General features: G+C 35.0%; 1 protein-coding gene across 12 annotated transcripts in view; it reads left to right on the top strand.

The window, feature by feature from the left end:
- Nucleotides 1-27,928, top strand: part of EML5 (EMAP like 5) — a 211,038-nt gene that overhangs the window by 105,486 nt on the left and 77,624 nt on the right. For all 12 annotated transcript variants that reach the window (XR_011970740.1, XM_072625213.1, XM_072625209.1 and 9 more), the window contains 4 exons: nucleotides 1,767-1,969; nucleotides 16,745-16,856; nucleotides 21,009-21,136; nucleotides 24,449-24,590. Coding sequence is in view for 11 of the 12 variants with exons in the window: in XM_072625213.1 (XP_072481314.1) it covers nucleotides 1,767-1,969; nucleotides 16,745-16,856; nucleotides 21,009-21,136; nucleotides 24,449-24,590 (585 nt within the window). In the remaining variant the exon portion in view is untranslated. The remainder of the gene's footprint in view (nucleotides 1-1,766; nucleotides 1,970-16,744; nucleotides 16,857-21,008; nucleotides 21,137-24,448; nucleotides 24,591-27,928) is intronic.

Here is a 27,928-nt window from a genome sequence, read left to right as displayed (position 1 = left end):
CATTCTATTTCTTTCAACTTGAAACTCCCAGCCAAAGAAATACTCTGGCTAAATTATGCACTTGTAAATCTGTCTGTCTTTTCTCTTGCATCCTAATGCCCTCTCTCAACTCCATTAGAACAAGAATTCCTATAGTTTAGCAGTGCAAAAACACATTTATCATAGTTTCAGGCTTAAAAGACAAAGTAAAAACAGAAAAGTAAACAAACTTTTAAGCAACAGATAAGTTTTGGGACACAGACAAATACTTCTTTTGAAGAAAAGGAGAAGGCAAAACATCCATCCCTACATTCCTAGTGTATGTATTCCTAGTATGCCTACATATCCCTGGTCTGGAATCTGGCATTGTTTCCATTTATATCTTCTTTCCTCTGGGTCTCCAACTCTGCTGCTTGGCAAAGGAGGCTGCTGTTCCTTTCCCGTTTCTACAGTTCAGCCAGGACCAGCATGTTCTCACTGTGGTTATGGCCATCCTTGTTTTAGGATGAAGGTGCTGACTTGTCACTTAATGTTGCACCTACCAGTCTCATCCTAAAAGCAATTTCTTCAGAGTTGAAGAAGTGGAATGTTGGAATGATTTCTGTCTGAATCAGAAGACACCTCCCTCCAGCATCTTGCTCTTCTTGGAACTGCCAAGATAGTGCTACCTTTCTATTTTAGTTTTTTCTTCTACCTGGGAAGGAAACATCATTTGGTGGGATTTTTTGTATTTACAATTTTCTTTCAAGAACGTTTAAGTATTGGGGGGAAACTGTTCATTATAAAATTATGCCACTTCTCTTTTAGTTTTATCTGTGATATTTTTACTTGAATAGCAATTTTTCATGAAATGATTAACTTTCAGACTTAATGAGTCAACGTTTATAGGTAAACAGATTTAGAAGTGCCTGGATTACTTTGATTCTCTTAAAATGTGCTATTGATTTTCCCCTTAATATATCATTGTTAGAATTTTCTCTCAAAAGCATTGCTCTTTCATGCCAATATGTTATTTGCAATCCCAGGTTTTAAAAGGGCTTATAAAATTAAAGTTCTTCAAACTTTTTTTGTACAATAAGTGAAGTAATTATAGAAAAGGATTTTCTCTTATTATACAGTAGTATTGACATTCATGCTCATTCTCATTGATAAAGCTTCATTTAAAGGAGATATCATTTTTGCCTTTGGCAGCCAGAGGAAAAGCATAGAATATGTACATATATGTATATATACACACTTATGTATATATATACATATATGTATATATATATGAGTTGTGGTGGTTTTTATTCATGTTATTAGTATAATAATCTTGGAGAATAGTCATTGGCCCCCATTCCATCTCTTACATACAAACTAAAAATATCACTGTAAATACCTGAATAGGGATTAGACTCATCCTAAAAGGTGATTTAGGGATGTTGATTTCATAGGTAGATTTATAATTTCATTATTGGTGAAAGCTAGATTTGGAGTTTGCAGAACCCTTTTTATTCCCAGCTTGTGTATTTAATAGTTTGTGGGACAGTGGGCAAGTCTTTTATTGCTCTAAGTATCATTATCTTCCTCTGTGAAATGGTTATAATACTGTAAAACTACTTTATATAGGTAAACCACTTCGTAAGTATTAAGTGATATAAAAATGTTAATTACCATCAATTGATTTTTTTAATGCTGCCTAGCTTTTTCTGGGGTTTTTTGGTAGAAAGAATGAAATTACAGTGGTTTCTAGTTTTATAAATTTTAAAAGTAGTACTTTAATAATATGATTTTAAATTCTAAAATAGGGGGAGGATTGATTGGGAGAAAAGGCTATATTGGTCCATTGGGAAGAAGTGACACAATGATGTGTGCAGTGTATGGCTGGACTGAAGAGATGGTGTTCTCTGGAACTTCAACAGGAGATGTGTGTATCTGGAAAGACATTTTCCTCATAAAAACTGTCAAAGCACATGATGGACCAGTATTCAGTATGCATGCTCTGGAAAAGGTAAGTAAATTGTCATTTAGAGAGATATATGATTATATCTTCTTGTTTAATGTATGGTGAGTGATTCCATAAATAAAGGAGCAACTCCTTTGCACTGACTTTGCCATCCAGTACTAGTAACCACTAGAGGAACTAGAGGGTTGACAGGAAATAAATGGATTGTTTCTTGGCAGGTTGGCCTGCCTTCTTTTAGTTCTTCATACTTTTTTGTACAGTAAGTGAAGTAATTATAGAAAAAGTTTTTCTCATGTTATAGTGTAGTATTGACACTCATTCTCATTCTCATTGATAAAGCTTCATTTAAAAAAGATATCATTATTACCTCTAGTGGCCACAGAAAAAGCACAGAATATATACATATGTATATATATATATATTTAAAATGCTCTTATTAATGCCTACAATATTGTATGCTAAACTGTTGCCGGTAACCCAATTTCCATTTATATAATCATTTTCTTCTCCCTGGTGCCCCTCCATGTTTTATGCTACATTCCCTGTCTACCTCACTATGGAACTTCTAGAAAGAGAACTTTCCATTTGACCAAATTAAAAAATTGGAGAGGACCTCAGAGATACACATCTGTGAGCAGGAATCTGTTTTATAAGGGCCCTAATAGGTAGTTATTTAGTATTTTCTTGGGGGCATCTGCTGAGGGAAGCCTGCTTACATCTTGAAGTAACTTATGCCACCTTTGAATGCCTACAGTTTGGGAGTGTAAGCTAGTTTTTCCTTTTTTTGAGTCAAAGTCTGTTTCTTTTTGCAGCTTCTAATGCTCCCAGTTCTGCTTTTTATTATCAAGTAGAACAGATCTGGTTCATCTTCCATATGATGAACCTTTGAGAACTACTATGAGAACTATTATGTTCTAGCCCATCCCAAGATTTCTCTTGTTCAGGCCTAGTCAGCCTTAGTTCCTTCATCCAAATTTTATATTGCATATAGTCTTCGTCATCTCGAGAATCCTTATCTGGATATTCCTCCACTTAGCAGCATTTTCTTTAACTGGGGCTCTCAATTCAACACACTAAATATTTGTAAACTATATTTAATAGCTATGGTCTGACTACCCTCTATGAGGGTAAAGTAAACTTGTTTTCTTTCTACATGCTAACTTCTCAATTTAACATTAGAATTCTTGGATACAAAATTACATTGTTGATAAAATATTTAGCTTCCTGTGCACTAAAACTCTTATCTTTTTCAAACTTCTTTCTAGCAGTGCCTACCCTTATGCTTGTGAACATGATTTTTAAACCCAAGTGTGACCATAGTTATCTCTGTTAAATTTCATCCTTCATCTTATCACATTCAGACTCTCATTTTAGCTTGTCAAATTCTTTTTGGAATATGACTATCTTTTCCAGAGTCTTAGATGAACCCCTTAGCTTTGAGTCATCTGCAAATTTGATATGGATGTCATTTATGCCTTGAAGTAATGGTTAAAAGTTTTAAATAGCACAGAGCCAAGGACAGATGCCATGTACATACCACTAGAGATCTGCCTCTTTATATGTCTTCCTTCTGACTTCCTATGTATACACACACATATATGAGTATATATATGTACGTGTGTGTGTACATATATACACACACACGTGTATATATATACATACATATGTATAGATAGATAACATATACATGTATATCCATACACACATATAATATTACCGACAACATTGAGGATCTAGAAAGCATCCAGGATGGGTAACTAGGGTAATGAGGGGTCTTGAGATCATGATGAGTAAGTATCACTTGAAGGAACTGAATATGTTTGTCTTAGTGCATAGGGAAAGTGCATAGTTTCTGCCTTTTGAGTGTGTGAGTGGCTGCCATGGGAAGGACAGATTGGACTTATTCTGTTTGGCCCCAGTAAGCAGAGCTTGAAACATTGGTGAGAGGTTGTGGAGAGACGTATTTGGGTTTAAAGCAGGAAACAGATTGCTGACAATTAGAGCTATTGAGGAGTACAGTACAGTGGACTGCTTTGGGAAGGCATCTTCTTGATATCAAGTCATCAAGTGGAGGACAGATAACTGCTTGTCAAAAATGTTTTAAAAGGATTCTTAGTTCAGTGCAAGCTGGACTAGATGACAAGTCTTTTTTCCAACTTGTATTCTTCTGCGTGATTCTGTGTAATTCATATGCTCATTTTGGGGGGGTACAAATTATAACTTTTCTAGGTTCACTTTTATTTAGACTTAAAAATTATTTGTTAAGAAATATTACTACAGAAAAGTTTCAAGTAAAAGTTTTCTTAAAGGGTTGTTTTCTTGGTCTTACTGAGATTATGTAGCTGTGATAAATTACATAGCAAAATAGTGCTATCTGAAAACTATCTCTGTAATGACTTCTTGAAAATGAATCTGCTATCAAAGTGGAATTGAGTTGGGAAAGCAGTTAAATAATTAAAATAAGTAGGATAGCTTGTAATTTATTATTTGTTTTAATTTACCCTCATGCTTTGTTTTTTTAATTAATTTTTAAAAAATTTTCAGTCAAAAATAAAACTTTTCTCTCATTCTGCCCCCCCTCACTTTATAAAAAAGAGAAATAAAACCACTATATAAAAATTTTTAGCTAAACAAAACAAATTCTCCATTGGTCCTATCTTCTTAACAACAAAAATGTTGTATTCTGTACTCTAAGGCCATCACCTCTTTATCAGTAGTTGGATATCATGTTTTATCGTGATTTGTCTGGAATCTTGGTTGGCCATTTCATTGGTTAGAATTCTGAAGTCTAAGTCGTTTGTCTTTATAGTGATGTCATTATTATATAAGTTTTTTTCCTGTTTCTGCCCAATTCACTTTGCATCAGTTATTTACATATCTTCTCAGGTTTCTCTGATATCATCCCATTCGTCATTTCTTAGGGCACAGTAGTATTCCATCACATTCAAATCCCGTAATTTGATCAGCCATTCCTGATTTGATGGGCACCTGCTCAGTTTCCTATTTGTTGCTACCACAAAAAAGCTGTTAATAAATATGTTTCTACATATGGGATCCTTTTTTTCTCTTATCTCTTTGCAGAAGAGACCTAATTATATATCCAAGGTAGAGGGTGTGCAAAGCGGGGCATAGTTCCAAATTGCTTTCCAGAATGGCTGGACTATTTAACAGTTGCACCTAAAGTGCAGTAATGTCCCTGTTTTCCCAAATTCCATCTAGCGTGTTTAATTTTCCTTTTTTTGTCATCTTTGCTGATGTGACCTCCTAGTTTCCTTGGATTCTTTAAGTCTCAGATAAAATCCTACTTACTACAGGAAACCTTGTGTCATCTGTTAGTGCCTTCCCAGTGGTAGTTATCTCTAATTTTTTTTGTATATATTTTGTTTTATTTTCATGTTGTCTCCCTTATTACACTGTAAACTCCATGAGATCAAGGACTATTTTTTACCTTTCTTTGTATCTCTAGTGTTTGTTGCCTAGCACTTAGTAGGTACTTAAAATATGCTCGTTAACTAGATCATTGTTGCATTAATTTGCATTTCTCTAATTATTGGTAATTTAGAGCTTTTTTCACATGAATACAAATATGATAGCTTGGATTTCTTCCTCTGAAAAGTGCCTGTTCATATCTTTCAACAATTTGTTAATTGGAGGGGGAAGAACCAAGATGGAAGAGTAAGACAAGAACTAGCCTGAGTTCTCCCAAATTCCCTCACAAGCAACTTTAAAATAACACCTCACAAGTGAATTGTGGAGTGGCAGAACCAACAAAAGATGGAGTAAAATGATTTTCCAACCCAAAACAAGGTTGACAGTAAAAGTCCATCTCACTGAGGTGAGAGTGGATTACAGTTCAGCACAGGCATCCTGTGCAAGCCAGCAGCAGACTACTCTCCAGTAAACCAGCAGTGAGGCCCCACACATGATGCAAGCCAGCATCAAAGCCCAGTACTCCTGAGTAAGCTATTGCAGTTCTGGGGGGGAACTGAATCAGCAGCAAACTTCCAGAGCTTTGAGCCAACACATAATAAAGGGGCTGAAAATCTGGTCAGAAGATTATAAGGGACAGTTTGCTGGCACTGGATGCAGAACTCTTGCATTGTTGAAATGGGGATTTAGGTCAGAGACTTGGGTCACAGTTGCTGGGTGAGGAGGAACATCAGCATACTAGAGCATGGAGACTCAGGGAAGCAAGGATCTTAGTCCTAGGTCCAGGGTTGGAAAGAGTACTTATGATGAATCATAGTCCAGAGCAGGCTAGGAGAGCAGTGACCATACCTCTCTTTAGATCATCCTACCTTGGAAAAACCAAAACTTACAGGTTCCTAGAATTAACTCTGAAAACAGCAGCATGAAAAACCTAAAGCCTGGTACCGTGCCCTGGGAGCAGAGTTCAACTTTAACATAAAATTAAAAGTCAAGAAATAGGGTAGGAAAATGAGCAAGCAGCAAAAAAGAATCTGCCTATAGAAAATACGGTGACATGGAAGAACAAAACACAAATTCAGAAGAGGACAACAATGTCAAAAACAGATGCAATGTGCAGCCTTAAAGAAAAATGTAAATTGGTGTAAGATTCAATAAGAACTCCTAGAAGTTCAAAAAGGATTTCAAAAATCAATTAAGAGAGTTAGAAGAAAAATCAAGAAAAGAAGTGAGAGATGCAAGACAAATACGAAAAAAGAGTGAACAGTAAAGGAAACAAAAAATAGGAAAAGTGTACAAAAATTCACTGAAGAAAACAACTCTTAAAAAGTAGAATTGGCAAATCGGAAAAGGACCTACATGTACAAAAATATTTATAGCTGCTCTTTTTGTGGTAGCAAAAAATTGGAAATTGAGGGGATACCCATCAGTTGGGGAATGGCTGAACAAGTTGTGTTTTATGAATGTAAGGGAATATTATTGTGCTATAAGCAATGATGAGCAGGCAGACTTCAGAAAAGCTTGGAAAGACTTGAATGAACTGATGCTGAGTGAAATGAGCAGAACCAGGAGAACAATGTACACAGTAACAGCCACTTTATGTGATGACTCACTTTGATAGACTTAGTTCTTCTCAGCAGTACAAGGGCCTAAAACAACTCCAAAAGACTCATGATGGAAAATGCCATCCACATTCAGAGAAAGAAATGTGGACTCTGAATTCAGACTGAAGCATACTGTTTGCCCTTTTTTGCTTTGTTTTTTTTTTTCTTGTTTATGGTTCCTTTCATTAGTTCTAATTCTTTTATAACATGACTAATGTGAAAATATGTTTAATAAGGATGTATATCTAGAGCCTATATCAAATTACATGCTGTCTTGGTGAAGAAGAGGGAGGTGGAGAAAATTTAAAAGTTATGGAAATGATTGTTGAAAACGAAAAATAAATTCATAAAAAAAAAAGAAATGATGAGCTGGCAGACTTTAGAAAAAACTTGGAAAGACTTGAGTGAACTGATGCTGAGTGAAGTGAGCAGAACCAGGAGAACATTGGACATAGTAACAGCCACAGTGTGTGATGACTAACTTTGGTAGATTTATCTCTTCTTAGCAATGCAAGGATCCAAGATACCTCCAAAGGACTCATGATAGAAAATGCTGTCTACATCCAGAAAAAGAACTATGGAGTCTGAATACAGATGAAAGCACCTTATTTGCTTTTATATTTTTTGTTTGTTTCTTCTTTTTCATGGTTTCTCTATTGGTTCTAATTCTTTACAACACGACTAATATGCAGATAGATTCAATATGAATGTATATGTAGAGTCTATATCAAATTATGCTCTGTCTTGGGGTGGGGAAAGAGGAGAGATAAGGAGAAAATTTGGAACTCAAAATCTTATAGAAGTGAATGTTGAAAACTAAAAATGGATAAATAATTTTTTTTAAAAAATTAAAGAAATATAGACTGCCAGAAAAAGAACTGGACAAATGGAAAAGGAGATACAAAAGCTTACTGAAGAAATAATTCTTTAAAAATTAGAATTGGGTAAGTAGAAGCCATAGACTCCATGACACATCAGGGAACAATAAAACAAAATCATAAGACCAACAGAATAGAAGAAAATATGAAATTTTTTTTGGAAAAACAACTGACATAGAAAATAGAAATTTAAGAAGTATTGGACTACCTGAAAACCATGATCAATAAAAGAGCCTATACATTATATTTCAAGAAATTATCCAGGAAAACTGCCCTGATATCCTAGAACTAGAGGGTAAACAGAAATTGAAAGAATCCACCAATCAACTCCTGAAAGATATTGGGAATAATAGCCAAATTCCAGAGCTTCCAGGCGAAAGAGAAGATACTGCAAGGAGCCAAAAAGAAACAATTTAAATATCACGGAACCACAGTCAGGATTACACAGGATTTAACAGCTTTTATATTAAGGGATTAGAAAGCTTGGAATATGATATTCTGGAAGGCAAAGGAGCAGGGATTATAACCATGAATCACCTACCCAGCAAAACTAAACATAATCCTTCAGTAGAAAAACCAGATCTTTAGTGAAATAAAGATTTTCTAACATGCCTGAAGAAAAGACCAGAGATGAACAGAAAATTCGATTTTCAAATATAAAATTCAAGAGAAACCTAAAAAGTGAAATAGGAAAGAGAAAAGAGATTCAGTAAGGTTAAACTGGTTTGTCTTTACATTTCTACATGGAAAGATAATACTTCTAACTCTTAAGTATCTTATCACTCTTAGGGCAGTTAGAAGCAGTATATCTAGACAAAGGACACAGATGTGAGTTGACTATGATGGGATGATATACAAAAATACAATTTATGAGTGAGAAAGAGAGATACGTTGAGATAAGAGGGGAAGGGAAAGGTAGAATGGGGTAAATTATCTCTCATAAAAGAGGTACAAAAGAACTATTACAGTGGAGGTAAAGATGGGGTGAGGGGACAATACTTAAACCTTACTTTTTTCAGAAATATCTCAAAGGGGGAATAAAAACACTCAGTTTGGTATAGAAATCTATTACCTTACAAGGGAAGTGGGAAGAAGAGACATGAGAAGGGGGGAACTGATAGAAGGGAGAGAATATTATGGGAGGCAGTGGTCAGAAGCAAAACACTGGTGATGAGAGGAAGGGTGAAAGGAAAGAAGAGAGACAAGGATAAATGGGGAAAATAGGATGGAGGGAAATACACAGTAATCATAACTGTGAATGTAAATGGGGTGGATTCACCCATAAAAATGGAAGTAGCAGAGTGGATTTAAAAACCAGAGTGCTACAGTATGTTTTTTTGGGGAGAGAGGGAATGCAATCAAGGTTGAGTGACTTGTCTAGAGAAAGAAAGGTTAAAAATTAATTGGGGGAGGGGGGCGGAGCCAAGATGGCAGAGTAGAAAGATCCATATACTCTAGCACTTCCCCCACAGCTCACAAAATACTTGTAAAAAATGACTGTCAACAACTTCTGGAGCAGCAGAAGCCACAGAACAACAGAGCAAAAGAGGTTTCCAGCCAAAGGTAACCTAGAAGGGTGACAGGAAAGGTCTACCTCATGGGACGTTGAATGGGAGTGTATCACAGCCCTGGCCACTCTGCACTTGGAGGAACAGGACCTGAACAGACTTCCAGGGCAGAATTCTTAGCAGGGAGGGTCCCAGATACCTCAACCAACAAGCAACAAAGAAAACTCCAAAGGTTAGTGTGGGAGGGCTTTCCCAACTGGGCAAGAGAGGAACGGGGTTCATCCAGCAATAGCCCCAGGCAACAGCAGCAGCAAACTGCAGGCAGCTACAGTGGCCTGGAAGCAACCTGGATTCATTGTCCAGGCAGCTCAGTTTAAAGCCTCTGGTGATAGGGAGCAGCTGATCTAAACCTCAGCCCTCAGTGACAGTGCCACTGCCACCCAAAACCCCAGGGGAATTGAGCAGCTAGTTTCAATCTCAGCCTTGTACATGGTACCAGGGAAAGGAGGGGCAATAGGACTGTCCTCTTGAAAAAGATTCAGAAGTCAAGTAACTGGCTGGGAAAATGCCCAAAAAAAGGAAAAAAAATAAGACCATAGAAAATTACTTTCTTAGTGAAAGTGTCTTAGGTGTCTCCTCCCATGCTTTCAGATGAGGAAGAACAAGGCATCCTGTCACAGGAAGTCAAGGCCCCTGCCTCCAGGACCTCCAAAGTGAACTTAAACTGAGCTCAGGCAGTAGAAGAGCTTGAAAAGCAAGTTAGCCACTTGCTAAAGGAGAACCAAAAAAAAATGCTGTGTAAAATAACATCTTTAAAAAGAGGCCAACTCAATTGGAAAAAGAGGTCCAAAAAGCCAATGAGGAGAAGAATGATTTAAAAAGCAGAATTAGCCAAATGAAGGAGAAGGTTCAAAAGCTCACTGAACAAAACAGTTCTTTGAAAGAGAGAAATGAGTTCAGGGAAGCTAATGACCATGACATAAACCAAACAGTTAAAAAACAAAACCAAAAGTTTGAAAAAATGAAAGATAATGTGAAACATCTCACTGGAAAAACAACTGGCCTGGAAAGGAGAGACAATTTAAAAATCATGGGACTACCTGAAAGCCACAATCAAAAAAAGAGCCTAAATATTATCTTCCATGAAATTATGAAGGAAAACTGCCCTGATATTCCAGAACCAGAGGACAAAATAAATATTGAAAGAATCCACTGATCACCTCCTGAAAGAGACACGAAGAGAGAAACTCCTAAGAATATTGTGGCCAAATTTCAGAGTTCCCAGGTCAAGGAGAAAATACTGCAAGCAGCTAGAAATAAACAATTCAAATATTGTGGAAATACAATCAGGATAACACAGGATCTGGCAGCTTCAGCATTAAGGCTTTGAAGGGCTTGGAATAGAATATTCCAGAAGTCAAAGGAACTGGGATTAAAACCAAGAATCACCTACCCAGCAAAACTGAGTATAATACTTCAAGAGAATAAATGGTCATTCAGTGATATAGAGGACTTTGAAGCATTCATGATGAAAAGACCAGAACTGAAGAGAAAATTTGACTTTCACACACAAGAATCAAGAGAAGCATGAAAAGGTAAACAGGAAGGAGAAATCATAAAAGACTTTCTAAAGCTGAACCATTTACATTTCTACATGGAAAGAAAATATTTGTAACTCTTGAGACTTTTCTCAGTATTTGGGTAGGTGGAGGGATTGTACTTACACACACACATATGCATATATAGACAGAGAGTACAGGTTGTGTTGAATCAGAAGAGATGGTATCTACAAAAAAATAAAATAAAAATTAAGGGGTGAGGGAGGAAAATACTGGGAGGGGAAAGGGAGAAATGGAATGGGGCAGGCTATAACTCATAAAAGAGATAAGAAAAATCTTGTTCAATGGAGGAGAAAAGGGAGAAGGGAAAAGGGAACCTACTCTGTCCACATATAGTTTAAGGAGGGAATAACATGCTCATTAAATTTGGTATGAAAAACTATCCTACACTACAGGAAAGTAGGGGAGGAGGAGACAAATAGGGTAAGAGGAGTAATATAAGGGAGGGCAAATGAGAGAGGGGGGTAACTAGAAATAAACACTTTTGGGAAGGGACAAGGTCAAATGAGGGAATAAAAAAATAAGGGAGGATAGAGTAGGATACAGGGCAATATAGTTAGTATTATGTAACATGATTATTATGGAAGTCTTGCAAAACAACACATATTTAGTCCATATCGAATTGCTTGTCTTCTCAGTGGGGGGTGGGGAGGGAGGGAGAGAAGTTGGAATTCAAAGTATTAGAAACAGATGTTGAGAATTATTATTGCATGTAACTGGGAAATAAGAAATATAGGTAGTGGGGTATAGAAATCTATCTTGCCCTACAAGAAAAGAGAGAAGATGGGAATAAGGGAAGGGTGGGGTGTGATAGAAGGGAGGGCACATTGAGGGAAGGGCTAAACAGAATGCAAGGTAGTAGGGGGTAGGGGAAGGGGAGAAAAATGAGATGGGGAGAAAAATTGGACATGTTAAAAAGTGATATGAAAGCGGTTAGTATTAAAACAATTGACTGAATTAATTACTGAGACTAAATCAGAAACATCTTTAGTTTGGGGAAATGAATTTTTGTCTAAGTTTCCTAGAGGCAGGTAACCTCACATAATTTGGCATTGATGGAAAAGTTAAAGAAGAAGAAAGAAAGAAAATGGTAAATTTGATTTTATGATTGTTATTTAAGCAGGAACTAGAACATGTATAGAAAGGCATGTAAGCCACTTAAGACTTGCCTCAAAAGATGCTCCTTAGCCAACGTGAAATTATAGTCATATCTGAAACTTGGTTATTGGAACTTGTTGTTTTAAGATTCTATGAGACTATTAACTGACTGTTCTTATGAGTCTTAACTCCAAGTGTGGATAGCAGGAAAGGAGGTCTGAGCCTCCAATCCATGATGCCCATAAGCCTGTGAGATGCTGGTATAAATTGCAATTAGGTGATCTTATGGGAAGGGTGGGAGAGCAGCTGTTCAGCCTGGGCTGAGGACACCTGGCTGACTTTAAGCCTGACTGAATGCAGGTTGACAATCTACTCCTGCCTGGAATTGACATGAAATTGGGGAGATGTTGGTTCCCTGCAATGTCCCTACTCTTAGTGGCAATTTCCTGTAGTCAAAAGGTTTGTAAGCTTAATATCAGATCCATTAAATTATAGATTGTTGGTAGGGGAGCATCCGAGGTTAAGTCTAAAATTAAGCTATTAGGCTTAGGACTTTAGACCAACAACAATAAGTTAAGGTCCTTTAATTCTTATCAATAATGTGGAGACAATCAGGTCAAGGGTTTGTGAAGCTAGCATACATAGTTATTATTTGTGTCTCAGTAGGTTAATGTTTAAAAAAATTCATCTGTGGTCTATATTGTAAATGCTTTAAGAGAAGTATCACCTGACCAAAAATAGGAATTGTTTTATGTGGTATGACCTGTGTTCAAAATGAAAAACAAACAAAAAAAAAGAAATGGAATAAAGGCTTGAGCACAACAAAAAAAATTAATTGGAAATTAATAATCTAATCCTAAAGAATGAGTGGATCAAAGAGAAAATCATAGAAACAATAATTTCCTCAAAGAGAATGACAACAGTGAGAGAGCATATCAAAATTTATGGGATGCAACCAAAGCAGTACTTTGGCAAAAAAAAGGTATATCTCTAAATACTTAACATCAATAAAATACAGAAAGAGCAGATCAATGAATTGGGCATGCAACTGGAAAAATTAGAAAAAGAACAATTAAAACTCCCCAGTTAAATTCTAAATTGGAAATTCTGAAAATCAAAAGAGAGATGAACAAAATTGAAAGTAAGAAAACTATTCAACTAATAAAATTAGGAGCTAGTTTTGTGGGGAAAAAATAAAATAGATAAATCACTGCTTACTTTGATTTTAAAAAGAACAAAATTGAATAATATCAAATATCATTATCAGTATCACAAATGAAAAGGCAGATAAAGAATAAATTAAAGCAATTATTCAGAGCTATTTTTTTCTAATTATATGCTGCTACATATGCCAGTCTAAGCAAAATTAATAAATGTTTATAAAGATATAAATTGCCCAGATTAGCAGAAAAGGAAATAAGACTACTTAAATAATCCCATCTTAGAAAAAGAAAGTCAATAAACCATCAAGGACCAGATAAGAACAATTAATTTCAGTACTACGTAAAGCGTCTGAAAAAATAGGCAAAGGAGTCCTATCAAATTTCTTTTGTGACACAGATATAGTGCTGATAGCTAAACCAGGAAGAGCCAAAACAAAGAAAACTATAGACCATTTACCTAATGAATATTGATGCAAAAATTTTTAATATAATACTAGCAATGAGATTAGTAAGTGACTATAGTAATGTAGTTTGACAAACCTGCAAATAGATCCAAGCTTTTGGAACAAGAACTCAATATTTGAAAAAACTGCTGGGAAAACTGAAAAATACATGGGAAGAAAGTAGTTGTAGACCAATATCTCACACCATATGTTAAAATATGGTCAAAATGGATACATGATTTAAACATAAAATTGATATTGTGAGCAAATTAGGGGAGCATGGAATAGTTTACCTGTGAAATCTATGGTTAAGGGAGGAATTTATGAACAAACATGAGATAGAGAGCATTATAAAATGTAAAATGGATAATTTTGATTATGTTAATTTAAAAGATCTTGCACAAACAAAACCAATGCAACCAAGATTAGAAGGAAAGAAGAAAGCTGGGAGATAATTTTTATGCAAGTATCTCTGCTAAAGACCTCATTTCTCAAATATATAGAAAACTGAGTCAGATTTATAAGAACACAAGCCATTCCCCAGTTTATAAATGATTAAAGGATACGAACGGGCAGTTTTCAGATGAAGAAATCAAAGCTATCTGTAGTCATGAAAAAAATGCTCTAAATCACTTTAGATTAAAGAAATGCAAATTAAACACTCTGAGGTACTGCCCTCACACCTATCAGATTTGCTAATAAGACAAAGTGAAAATGATAAATGTTGGAGGGAATGTGGGAAAATAAGGACTATAAAACTGTGTATACCCTTTGACCCAGAAATTCTACTTCTTGGTCTGAATTCTAAAGAGATTTTTTTAAAAGGAGGGGAAAATGAGTTATTTGCACAAAAACATTTATAGCAGCTTTTTTTTCATGACGACAAGGAATTGAACATTGAGAGGAAGTCAGTTAATTAGGGAATGGCTGATTAAATTGTGGTATATGATTGTGATAAAATATTATCATGCTATAAGAAATGACAGGGAACATGATTTTAGAAAAACCTGGACTTACATGAACTAATGCAGCGTGAAGTGAGCAGAACCAGGAGAACATTACAGAGTAACAACAATATTGTGGGATTAGTGCGATTATCAACTGTGAATGTCTTAGTTATTCTCAGCAATACCTAAGGACTTATGAAAAATGCTATTCACTTCCAGAGACAAAACTGATGGAGTCTGAGTGCAGATTGAAATATACTATTTTTCACTTTTTTATGGTTTGTTTTTTGGTCTGTGTTTTCTTTCACAACATGACTAATATGGAAATATATTTTGTGTGATTGCACATGTGTAATGTATCAACTTGTACACTATCTCAGGGAGGAATGAAGAGAGGGAGGGGGAAAATTCAGAACTCAAAAATTTTTTAAAACGTTAAAATTGTTTTTACATGCAATTGGGAAAAATTAAAGTATCATTTAAAACATTAATCAATTGGGAAATGGTTCTTATTTTTAATAGTTCTTTGTATATCTATGAGATTTGTCAGAGAAACTTGTTGCAAAGAATTTTTTACCTGGTTCTCTTCTCATTTTAGTCATATTGGTTTTGTTTGCACAAAAATATTTTAATTGTATATAATCAGAATCATCCATTTTACCTCCTGCCATCTTCCTTATTTCTCCTTTGGTCATGAATCTCTTCCTTACTCTTCTAATCTGTTTAACATGTCACCCTTTTTGTCTAATTCATATACTAGTTGGAGCTTATTTTGATATATGGTGTGAGATGTTTGTCTGTTACTAGACTGCTGTGCTTATTTGTTTCTGTAAATATTGTTTTTAATCTATTCTAATGATAAACCAATCTTTGCATTTTTTCGTGTAGTTCCGTATTGTTTTGATGATTACTGCTTTGCAGTACAGATTGATTTCTGGTACTGCTCAGTCTCCTTTTAGCCCTTGAGGTTCTAGACCTTTTGTTCTTCTAAATGAATTTTGTTGTTTTTGTTTGTTTTTAGCTCTAAGTAATGAAGTAATTCTTTGGTACTTTGATTGTTATGACACTGAATAAGTAAATTGATTTAAGTAGTATTACTGTTTTATTGTATTGACTTGCCTGGAATAATCAATACTTCTCCAGTTATTTAGACTTTGCTTTATTTGTGTAAAGAATGTTTTGTCATAGTGTTCAAGTATTTCCTCTTTGTGTTTTGGCAAGTAGACTCCCAAGTAATTATTTTAAATTTGATTCTTTTATCTTGTTTTCCTACTCATTAAAGAGGAAGAGATGATGTTTGGGCTTCTTGTATTGATTAAACTCTACTTCTAGCCCTTGCCAGAATTTACTGTTCTTGAATGTCTCAAGAAGTTAAAATATTTTGTAGAATATGTTTATGAAAGATGAGAGGAAAATGGACTCCTAACCTATTTAATTTAGGTAATTGTCTCATATCTTCTTATACCTCATTATGTGTGGAGTTTTTGAAGGTTATGCCAGTGAAACAAAACTTCTGGTACATTCTACCATGCTTCAAGTAAAGTCTTGGTAATAGATTGCACATTTGCTATATGAGAAAGTAGTCTAATGTGAAAGAGGTTTTGTCAGTTGGCCAACCAGAGAAGCTCATAGAGACTGTCTCCTAAGATGCTTGAAGGTATGTTATTGATCTACATTGGTGGATGGAGAACCAGTCAAAGAAAACAGTGGATCTTTGAAGTACATGCTTTATGCCATTTGTCTTATTCATTATTATAGAACCTGCTGCAACTGGTTGGGTAAACTGCTTTCTGTTTGACATGTAACTGGTAGTAGTATCTCTTATTCGCCATGAAGCTTCCTCTGCTTTATAACAATATATTACATTTTCATTTCTACAATGTTACTTACATGGTTTTCACATTAAAATAGAATTGCTTTTAATGTTTCTGCGTTTTTAAGATCCATAAACTGTGTTCAATTACAGTGTGTAAGCTACACATGTGCTCTGCTAGGTCCCAGGATAAATGAGATGAATGAGAAAAAATTCTTGCTCTCAGGGAGAATAGAATCTAATAAAAGAGATACGAGTTATACACAGATGTCCACACCTGCTTTCAAAACTCATGCAACTAATACATTTTGATTTTTACAGGGCTTTGTAACTGGAGGAAAGGATGGAGTAGTGGCTCTTTGGGATGATTCCTTTGAAAGGTGCCTCAAAACGTATGCCATCAAAAGAGCTTCTTTAGCTCCAGGATCTAAAGGTGATCTTACTTTACTATACTTAATAGACATTAATGGCTTATTTGTATATTAAGGCAAGTGCCAATTAAAGTGAGTAGAGTGTGTTTTTTGGCTACAGATATTTTTCTCATTTGTATTTTTTTTGTTTTTAAAAGAGACAATGTGGAGGTTCTGAGTTCATGGTGGTCTTATATTAAAATGTTCCATATAGTTATTTTAAGAATGACATGTATTAATTCATTGTTTTAATTTGGCACATCACTACAGAAGTTAATTTTTTTCTTTTTAAGGAGTAATGGTCACTTGAACACATTCATCGCATAGTAGCTTTCTTGCCTGTTTGATATCTCTGTATGACTCTAGTCTTCCACACAATATAGATAAAAATGAACAGACCTTAGAAATAGAACCACAGGATTTCAGTTTTAAAGAACTAAAATGAGGTGAAACCCAGAACACGTTGAAAAAAAAATCAATTCCACTTTTGTATAACTGATTGTTAGGAAGATTTTTAGAACATTGCCTTTTTATGACTTCTACCCATTGCTCCCAATTTTTCTAGGGCCAAACATAGTGAGTCTAATCAGTCTTCCAAAAGACTACTTTTCAAATGTGAAGACAGATATCATATTACCTCTTTCATCTTCTTTTATTCAGATTAAATACCTGCATTTCCTTCCAGATTCTCATATGGCTTGGACTCTATTCTGGTTGCCGTGTTCTCTAGCTTATCATTGCCATTCCTAAATTGTCAGCTGTGATAATGAATATTTTATTCCACATGTGGTTTGACCAGGGCAGAATATAGAGAGATTTTCATCTTTTTGATTCTGAAAGTTATGACTCACTTCATGAAAATATATTGCATCAGCTTTTTAGGTTGCCATATTATTCTGTTCTCATATTGCATTTGCATGTTTACTAACCCCTACCCACCATGCACACATATCTTATACAAACTACTTTTTAACCAACTTCTAATTGAAAAGATACTTCTTTTCAGCTCAAGGGTAGGATTTTTCATTCATCCCTCTTCTCATTTGCTATATCCCAGTATTCTAGCCTGCCAGCATCTTTTTCAGTCTTGACTGTTATTCACAATATTTAACTAGCTTTCCCAACTTTGTACCATTTGCATATTTGGTAAAGATGCCATTCATGCTGTTAGCCAAGTCATTAATAGAAAGTGTTAAATAGCTTAGGATGAAGTGCTAATCCCTGGGATACTCTACTAGAAATCCTTCAAAATTGATATTGTACTATTAAGGGCTATTTTCTCCATTCAGCAATTTCCAAAGTCATCTAATTCTCTTATAATTTAGCCTGCATCTCTCCATCTTATCTACAAGAATAGCCTAACTACAAATGCCCTACAATCTGTGTGAACAATACCTGTGGCATTCCTCTTATTTACCAGTTCAGTAATGTGAAAAAGTAAATAAGGTACCAAAGCATGACTGATTGCCGAAACCATCTTTTTATCACTTCCTTTTCTTTCTGTTCAGTAACCATTTTGCCAAGAATCAAAGTTAAGCTCATCTGGACCAGAGGTGTTGCAGGCAGCGTCAGTATGCTGCTACAGGCACTCTGATCTAGACCAAGCCCAAGATGAAGCATGAAACCTTTTAACACCAAGTAATCATCTTCCATTTTTGCCAAGAAGGGAATTTGGAGAGGGAAGGGAATATGAAGGACAGAGCTTTGAAAATTTCACTGGTTTATGGGTTGGGAGCAGAATGTGGAGTGAGAGAAGGAGGCAGAGAAAACATTGTCAGAGAAGTAGGAGGAGAAAGTATTAGTGTTCAGTATGCCTGGAAAGCCAAATGAGGGGTCAGGAAAGCTAAGGACTAGAAGGGGCCCTTAGGTTTTGTGATAAAGGAGTCCTTAGTGACCTTGAAAAAAGCATTTTCAGTGTAGCAGTGGGAACAGATTCCAGATTGCAGGTAGTTGAGAAATAATAAGATCATAAGTCTAGAGCTGCAAAGGATCTTAGAGCCCATCTTTCCTATCCCCTTTATCACCAATGAGAGAACTGAGGCCTAGAGTGGGTGAGTGACTTGCCCAAAGTCACAAAGCTAATTAATGACAGATGAGGGTTAAATGGGTGGAGAAATAAAAGAAATTGACACTTTCTAAAAGTTTGATGATAAAGGGAAGGAAAAAGAATAATTTGCCCAAGAGAAGGTGTTTTTATTTAAACACAGGAAAGACTTGAGCATATTTTCCTAGCTGTGAGCAAAGAGCAAACTCATGAAAAAATTGAAAAGGCAAGAGGTGATTGAAGAAGCAAGTTCTAGGAGGAGATAGAAGAGGTGAAAGTAATAAGTGAGAAGGAAGTCATTCCATCTTATGAGTTGAAAGTGGCAAAAGATAGGTTAGGCAAAAATATTAGATTATAGGAGCTTAAGTTTTAGAGCTGAAAGGAGCCTTAGAGGTCACTTAGGTCAGCCATCTCATTTTGTATATTAATATACTAAGGACTCGAGAAGTTAGGTGCTTGCCCAAGGTCACACAAGTGGGAGAGCAAGAATTTGAACTTAGGTTCTATGATTCCATATCCAGCATGTCTTCCAAAGTGCCATGCTGACATGAGTAAAATAGGAAGCAAGGTCTTCTGCTGAGAGAAGAGAAGAAATGGAGTGGGATTTTTGTATTAAGAAGCTATAAGGTAGCTTAGGACAAAGGATGTGGTAAATGTGATAGTCAAAAGATTGATAAAAGAATCACTGTATACAAAAAAAAAGAATCCCTGTGTAATAGTGAAGGCCTGGTTTGGAATAAATAATACCTATCTGATCGACATAGCTTAGTGATTTTCTCTATAGTATTTGTCTGCTTACAGGTAAAATTGAAGAATGGACATTATAGGAATTATTCAGAGAAGGCAGACTAATTAGACAGGACTAGTCAAAGTTTGGATGGGAGGGACAAGGAATTAAAGATTGAAAACTAGTCCATAAATTCATGATTGGGTCAAACCTGTGGTGAAAGAATGTGAAACGAGAAGATGACAGTGGTTGCACTGAGAGTGAAGAATAAGTTTCAGATGAATGACAGAAGCAGTAGAATAACAAATGATTATTGTAAGAGAGGAAATTTCAGAGTTTGAGATCTTGTACTAGTCACGTAGCAAGAATGAGGAATAATAAGTGGCTAGCCTTCATGCTTCCTTGGTAACCTCTATGCATATGATATAAAGAAACCTAATGGAAAGTACACAGCATTTTGAATGAACCCTGGGGTGGCAATAGGGTAAGATTTACAGAAGGATGTCAACAGTAGTTGCACAAGATTGAAAGTTTTAGATTAGTTGTAGTCTGCTCCATTGGAAGGAGTTCTCACATGATTAATGAATTTCTGATCTCAAACAGGTCTTGAATTGTGGAGCAGTTCTGAGTGATAGTGAGGTCTTATATTTGACCATGTTGATGGCTAGCTGAAATAGACTAGATCTGGAATAAGTAGGAGTTGTGAGGTCAAGGAACTCTGACAACAGAGTGTTAGCATAGTAACATTTGGTGAAAAACCCAGAACTACTGAGTCAGTCTGCGTCATTAAAATAGGTAAAGACAGACCTAGAGTGCAATAGATGAAAGCCAAGAATTATAAGAGAGTACAGTAATCAGAAGATATGAGATTCAGAGAAGTTGTTGAATAATGGTTTTGGGGCAGCAAGCTGGCCATGACAGTGGGTAAGCAGGTGAAGGAAGACTTCTTTCCTTCAGACCTGTGAGTTTGGGATGGAGTGATAGAAGGCCTGGCCAGCACAATAGAAAGGATAGGCAAAGAAGAATGAGACCCAGTATTGGAGTAAAACCAAGGAGAGTGGAGACAAGCAAAGCTACTCTTGTGAAACTGGCAGAGAATGCCTTATGTCACATTATCATCTATCCAGAAAGAAAAATTGTAATAAAGATAGAAAACCCTATATAATTAAAGGTAAAAAAGATCCATTTTAATATTTTAATTAAGATAGTAGAACTTCATTCTTATATTCAGGTTTTTTTTGAGTAAAGAGAGGGCAGATATAGCCAATTTGTTGGAACCTTTAGGATGGAGGAGAAAACTATCTCATCATCTGAGATTGTCATGGTCAGATATCATAATTGAATGTATTTTGTATTTTTTATAAAGTAACGTATTACTTAGAATTCTTTCATTTTGTATTCCAGGTCTTCTTTTAGAAGATAACCCGTCTATACGTGCCATATCATTAGGACACGGTCATATCTTAGTAGGCACAAAGAATGGAGAAATACTGGAGGTAGATAAAAGTGGGCCAATTACTCTACTGGTTCAGGTAATTTTTAATTTAATATACTTTTTCGTGTTATTCCTTTGAACGGTAATTTGATGCCATGTAGGATGTTGAGAAAATGAAAATTGCCATTACTGAAAAATGACCACTCACGTAACCAGAGAAATGCTTACTTATCTATATGTATATGTATACAATATACAATTATATAATAACCAAATGAATTGATACAAATGATATACTTTGCCAAGTAAACTAGTTGATGATAATTTTATTGCAGTACTTCTTATTGCCAGAGAAGAAAGAAGTTTCATTTAAAAAGGCATTCTGTTTATATTCATATTTCATGTGTTTTATTTGGTTTATCCCTATTTTTGAACCTGACTGTATTTTCTGGAGCTTTTAACTGATTACATGAAACTCATAACCTTAACCTTTTCTTTCACTATTTATAAAAATAGATTGCTGAAACCCTATTAATGCAAACTTAAAGTACTGCTCAAACTTAAAATTAAGGAATATAAGCTTTCAAATTATACTTAACATAAGATAATGTGGAAAACTAGTAAATGAAGTAAAATCTTACTACTCATTTAGGAAAATTTTTTTATATAAGCCTTCTGTATAACACAAAACTCTGGTGTTGCTTTTTTTACCCCTTAAAATGTGATCGTTTTTTAACATAAATTTAGTCTTTTTTTCTTCCTTAATTTTTATTACTGGTAATAATCATGATAGCTTACGTACATGTAGTGATTTGTGATCAATGATTGCACTTGATTCTTCCAGTAATCCTGTGAAGTGCGTAGTACAGATATTAATTAGCATCCTCATGTTAATGAGGGGTGACCTAGAGAAGTAAAAATGTCTTATCCAAGATCATACAAGTTTGTCTTTGAATTGAAACTTGAAACTAGGTCTTCTGAAACCCACTTGAGTGTTATTTTCACTATGCTATTCTGTTCCCTTGCATAGAGGAACTTTACATATTCTCTGGGTAATTTAGTTATTTTAAGGGTACTCATGTTGTCCTGTCATACCAGGAAGTTTTTCAGGTTGTGAAATATTACATGCTTAAACACTGAGGTCAATTATGTATATGATTAGCATTATTGTATTTCAAAGTAAAGATAATATATATTTCCTGTATTCAAATAACTTATGATCTAGAAATATGAGTTAATAATGATTGACATAATAGCATGAGCATGTTACTTAGAACAGCAAAAATAAAAACAATTAACATTTGTATTGCATTTTAAAGTTTGCAAAGCTCTTTACAAATAATATCTCACTTGATCTTCACAACAGTCCTATAAAGAAGGACCTGTTATCACTCCATTTTTTAGGTGGGGCTGAGAGGTTATATGATTTGCTCAGGATCACATAGCTACTAATGGAGGCAGGATTTGAATTCAAGTCTTGCTGCCTCCTAGTCCTACATGCACACTACTATATAACCTTATGTAATTTAGTTCATAAATACTATTTTCTGCACAAAGACACAATATCATCCTGGAAAACACAGGGGTCTTTAAGGGTGCAGTAGATCTTAATTGTGTATTACAAGTTAGGGTATTACTTTTGATAGTGTGCTCAACTCTGTAATATGCATTTAAATACTAAAATATTACAATATGTGTGGTGAAGGACTATATATTTTAAAATGCCCAAATTTCTGCAGACACAGAGTGCTGTCTTAACCAGATTAGATGGACATCTCTAGATTGGCCAGTAAGTGAAGCATTATTTTATTAGCTGCAATTTCATATATATATATTTATATATATACACACACATATATATATATAATCCCATCTATATATTTTGAAGTCTTAAAGCATTATAATTTAAAGCTTTAAATGTCAGATTACACTTGCATGTTGTTCTTTTTTTAAGTTTGTTTTTAGTTTTCAACATTCACTTCCATAAGTTCTAAAATGTTTCCCCTCCCCAAGGTGGCATACAATCTGATATAGGTTATACATATACATTCCTATTAAACATATTTTCACATTAGTCATATTGTATAGAAGAATTATAATGAATGGGAGGAACGATAAGAAAGAAAAAACAAAACACGCACAAGGAAGAAAAATAGTCTGCTTCTCTCTGTATTCATACTCCATAGTTATTTCTCTGGATGCGGATGGCATTTTCCATCATGAGTTCTTTGGAATTGTTTTAGGTCCTTGCATTGCTGAAAAGTGCTAATTGTATCAAAGTCATACATCTCACAATGTGGCTGTTAGCTGTGTACAATGTTCTCCTGATTCTGCTCGCTTCACTCAACATCAGTTCATATAAGTCTTGTCAGGTTTTTTTGAAGTCTACCTGTTCATCATTTCTTATAGCACAGTAGTGTTTCCTCACATTCATATACCACAACTTGTTTAGCCTTTCCCCAGTTGATGGGCATCCCCTCAATTTCCAGTTCTTGGTCACCACATAAAGATCTGCTATAAATATTTGTGTACATGTGGGTTCTTTTTCCATTTTTATGATCTCTTTAGAATACAACCTTGGAAGTGGTATTGTTGGGTCAAAGGGTATGTACATTTTATAGCCCTTTGGGCATAGTTCCAAATTGCTACATGATGTTTTTTTTATTTGTAACTAGAAAAATTTAAGGTATGTATATCCCCATCCTTGTAAAGTTAGCATTTTTCTCAAATGCATATGCTATGCCTTTTAAAAAAAAAAGGATAGGATAAAAAGCTTAAACACTAGCCAGAAAGATTTTTGTCATATTTGGAAGAGTTTTCATTGTTTTCCAATAATATCATAATTATCTGATAACTTCAGGTATCACTAAACTTCCCAAAATTATCTACAATGTGTGCACTTTGGGCAAGGGACCAAAGCACTACATTTAGCAGGGTTATCCTACCAGAGATAAATATAACTCTTTCCTAAAACTTTCATGGAAACACCTGAAAGATTCTAGAAGTGTGAGGTGAGACAAGATAGCTGAACTTTTGAGCAGCTGTTCCAGAGTCTGCTTCTTATATTTAGTCACTAAATGTATTTATGAAATGTAAACTAACTTTAATGTGAATTTAAGTGATTTATCCTAATGGAGAAGATATAGATGGATGGATGGATGGATGGATGGATGGATGGATGGATGGATGGATGAATGATACATGGATATATAGAGATACATACACATGCTGCAAAATAATTCTTGTTTTGATTATATTATTTCCTTTATTTGTGTAGGTAGGTAAAATAATTGTAAATTATGTATGGTTTATTTTATGTGTGGAGATGTTTCCATTATATTTTTGTCATTAAATTTATAGGTCTAATTACAGTTTAAAAAATTAGAATTAATTTTTTTGTTCTGCATAGGGACACATGGAAGGAGATGTGTGGGGTTTAGCTACCCATCCTCATTTACCTATTTGTGCAACTGTAAGTGATGATAAGACCTTAAGAATATGGGATCTGTCTCCTAGCCATTGTATGTTAGCTGTCCGGAAACTGAAGAAGGGTAAGAGATTTTCTCAGTTTAACTGCTGTCACAATCTCAAAGTGGTGAAAGACCTCAGAGGTCATCTAGTTGAAACTATACTTAACTAAAAATCTCCCTTGCCAATAAGCAGTTTTTCCCTTAAGACCTCAGATGACAGAGAATTCACTACTTCACAAGGCTTCCCATTCCACTTTGTGTATATGTCTGTTTTTGGGAAGATTTTCCTTAGACCAAGCTAAAATCTGCCTGTCCACAAGTTCTACTCATTTCTCCTAATGCTTGCTCTTTATGGATAAGTAGCATCCTCTGGACACTCTCCCTCAGTGTCCTTCCTAAAATTGAACACATATCAAGAATATAGCGAGAGAGTTACTTCTCATCTTCTGAAAACTATTATTCTTTTAATATATCTAATAATAATAATTTATTATGATTGTTTTTGCTTTGTTGCATGCCATACGTCGTTGTTGCTTCCTATTGAACTTGCAGTTCACTCAAAGTCCCATATCCTTTTCAGATGAATTAGTTCTTAGCCATACCTCTTCCACCTTGTACTTGTGACAGGTTTTTTTTTAAACTTGTCTAAGATTTAACATTTATCTCTGTTAAATTTTATCTCATTAGATTCAGCTCAGTATTCTATCTTGTCAACATCTTTTTGGATCCTGAACCTTTAATCCAATGTTATTTCTCCCAGTTTTGTGTTACCCACAAATTTTATGAGCATGCCATCTTTTCACTTTATCAGAGTGATTGATAAAATTGTTAAGCAACACAGGGTCAATGCAGACTGCTTTCTAGGCACTGTAATAAAAAGTTCAGTCTAAATTCATTTCTACTCATTAATAACTGCTTTTGAGATCTGGTCATTCATCCATTTCCAAATCCAGCCATTTTTACTGTCTAACCTGTAGTTTTGTTTTGACCACAATAATAGCATTAGGAACTTTGCCAGCTGCTTTACTGAAATATAGTTACACTAAACCTACAGTTTTTCACAGTCTATCCATCTAGCAACTGTGAGAAAGAACAGAAAAGTAAAAGAAAGGCAGCTAGTTTGGCAATGAACTGTTTCAGTGAAACTTTACTTTCTTTGTATAATCAATACTTCCTTTTGTACTGTTCACTAACCATCTCTTTATTAATATATACTAGAATTTTGCTGGGAATCAGTCATAAAGTTCAGTAATCTATAACTTCTAGACCCTATTCATTTTCCTCTTTTGAATATCAAAATGTTTGCCCTTCTCAAATCTCTCATCACCCCACCCCTACTCCTCTTCTTTGTGATCTTTTGAAGGTTATTGACCAGTCATCACATATGCCAGTCTTTTCAATAACCTAAGATGTAGTTTATCATCTTCTGGTAACTTGACCATACCAAAAGATACGATCTTAAGTATTCACTTACTATCTCTTTACTTTTCTTGAATTTCAGTCTCATATTAGCAACTTTTATTGTCCTTTTGTGTCCAAAGATCTTGAGAAAATAGAAGCAAAATGGATGTATACACACACACAAACCCACATCTACACATAATGTATAAATAGTATATACTATATTTTGTGTATATAATTACATAAACACACATACACACAAAAACACATGTACATATTATAGGGCAGCTAGGTAGTGCAGTGATTAGCGTGCAAGACCCAGAGTCAGGAAGGCTTACCATCCTGACTCCAAATATGTCCTCAGACACTTAATAACTGTGCAACCCTGGATAGGTCACTTAACCTGGTTTGCCTCAGTTTCCTCATCTGTAAAATGATCTGGAAAAGCACTCCAGTATCTTTGCCAAGAAAATCCCAAATGGGGTCACAGAGTCAGATGCATGTGAAAATGACTGAACAACAGCAGTATATATTGTATATGTATGGTTTTTACACATATGCATATATATGCTACTATATTAATTTAATGGGCTATATGTAGAGTTGCATATTATAACCAGACAATAACATTCTTCATCCACTTGTTTTTGTGATTGTCTGGATCTCATTGAGGAGGTCCTATCAGTATGACAATCACACATAGGAAAGTGTGCCTCTATTTGGAACTTTATGCTGTACATCTTTTGTGCAATGGTGAGCAACTTTGATGAATACGTCTACCTGTTTTGTGCTTCAAAACAAACAGATGGTTAATCAGTGAGATGTTTCTTTTCTTTATTCCCTCTCTCAGATGTCTTATCTTAATGATGTAGTCTGACAGAAATTATCTGTAAAAGTCTCCCTCTTCTCATATTTTCATCAAGACTATCAGTATAATAAATGTATGAGAATTATTGTAAAGATTTTACAACTGATAAAACAAATGCATGGTTTAGTAGCTATTTTTGTCATCCTGATTATTGTTTGGGGTGTAACAGTGCCAACCATGATCTTGTCTACTCTTTTGATGTTTTCCCATCATCATCTTGACATGTCTTTAACAACTGAGTTTCCCTCAGGATGACTTTTCCCATTTACAATATTCATTAGATCAGGGCCATCATTCTTCTAACCTTTATTTTATGGAGTGCTATTTCCATTTCCTCAGATAGAATATTGAATATTGAGATATTGGAATCTAAACATGATGGTTTCAGGAATAGTTTGCTATTGTAATACTGACAAATTGGTTAAATTTCCCATCTTTATTCTTCAGTTTTTAAGAAGTAAATGCCCTCAGGATGATCTGACTTACTTACAGCTTTCTGTAGGTTTACTTTTCCTTTGCCACTTTTGTCCATTCTTCTCTATAATTTTGCAAAATGCTTTGTATTTCTAAACCATTACTTTCCTTGGTTAATATCTCCATATTTCTGCACTTGGCAGCGTTGAAGTGTTTCTTAGACGTTGTTTTCTAGTGGCAGTTATTTTCTATCAATTACACTTCTTTAAGAAATAACAATAATCGGACTCAGTATCTTTACTTTTGTCTGTTTCCCATTTTTCAGTCAACAGCATCTTTGCTTAGGTTACCCTGTAGTTATAACTTTACACAGTATCTTCTTTCTTACCTTTTTCTTTTGTTATTGATTTTTAACTTTGTTCTAACCAGTCAATACTTTGACTGCACAGAAACTGAGAATTCAGAAATACTCCCCTTCCAGTAACAAGTCTACAACTTCAATTATGACACACCAGTCTGTTTCTTTTTGTTTAGCAGTTGCTATGCCTATTACCTTCCAGTTGTCTTCTGTAAGAAAACATGCAGGCATGAACCTCCTGAATAATTTGTGAAAAAAATAACAGGAACAAAGGCACTTAACATATTATACTCAAATGTAACCATTTCCCCATGGTTCTGGATGAAACTGATTGAGCAGATAAGATCCTTCTGATAGCGTGCTTGTGCCTGGACCCTA

Source organism: Notamacropus eugenii, chromosome 7 (genome assembly GCF_028372415.1).
Source record: "Notamacropus eugenii isolate mMacEug1 chromosome 7, mMacEug1.pri_v2, whole genome shotgun sequence".
Lineage (NCBI taxonomy): Eukaryota > Metazoa > Chordata > Mammalia > Diprotodontia > Macropodidae > Notamacropus > Notamacropus eugenii.
This window is presented reverse-complemented; position numbering and strand designations above follow the sequence as displayed.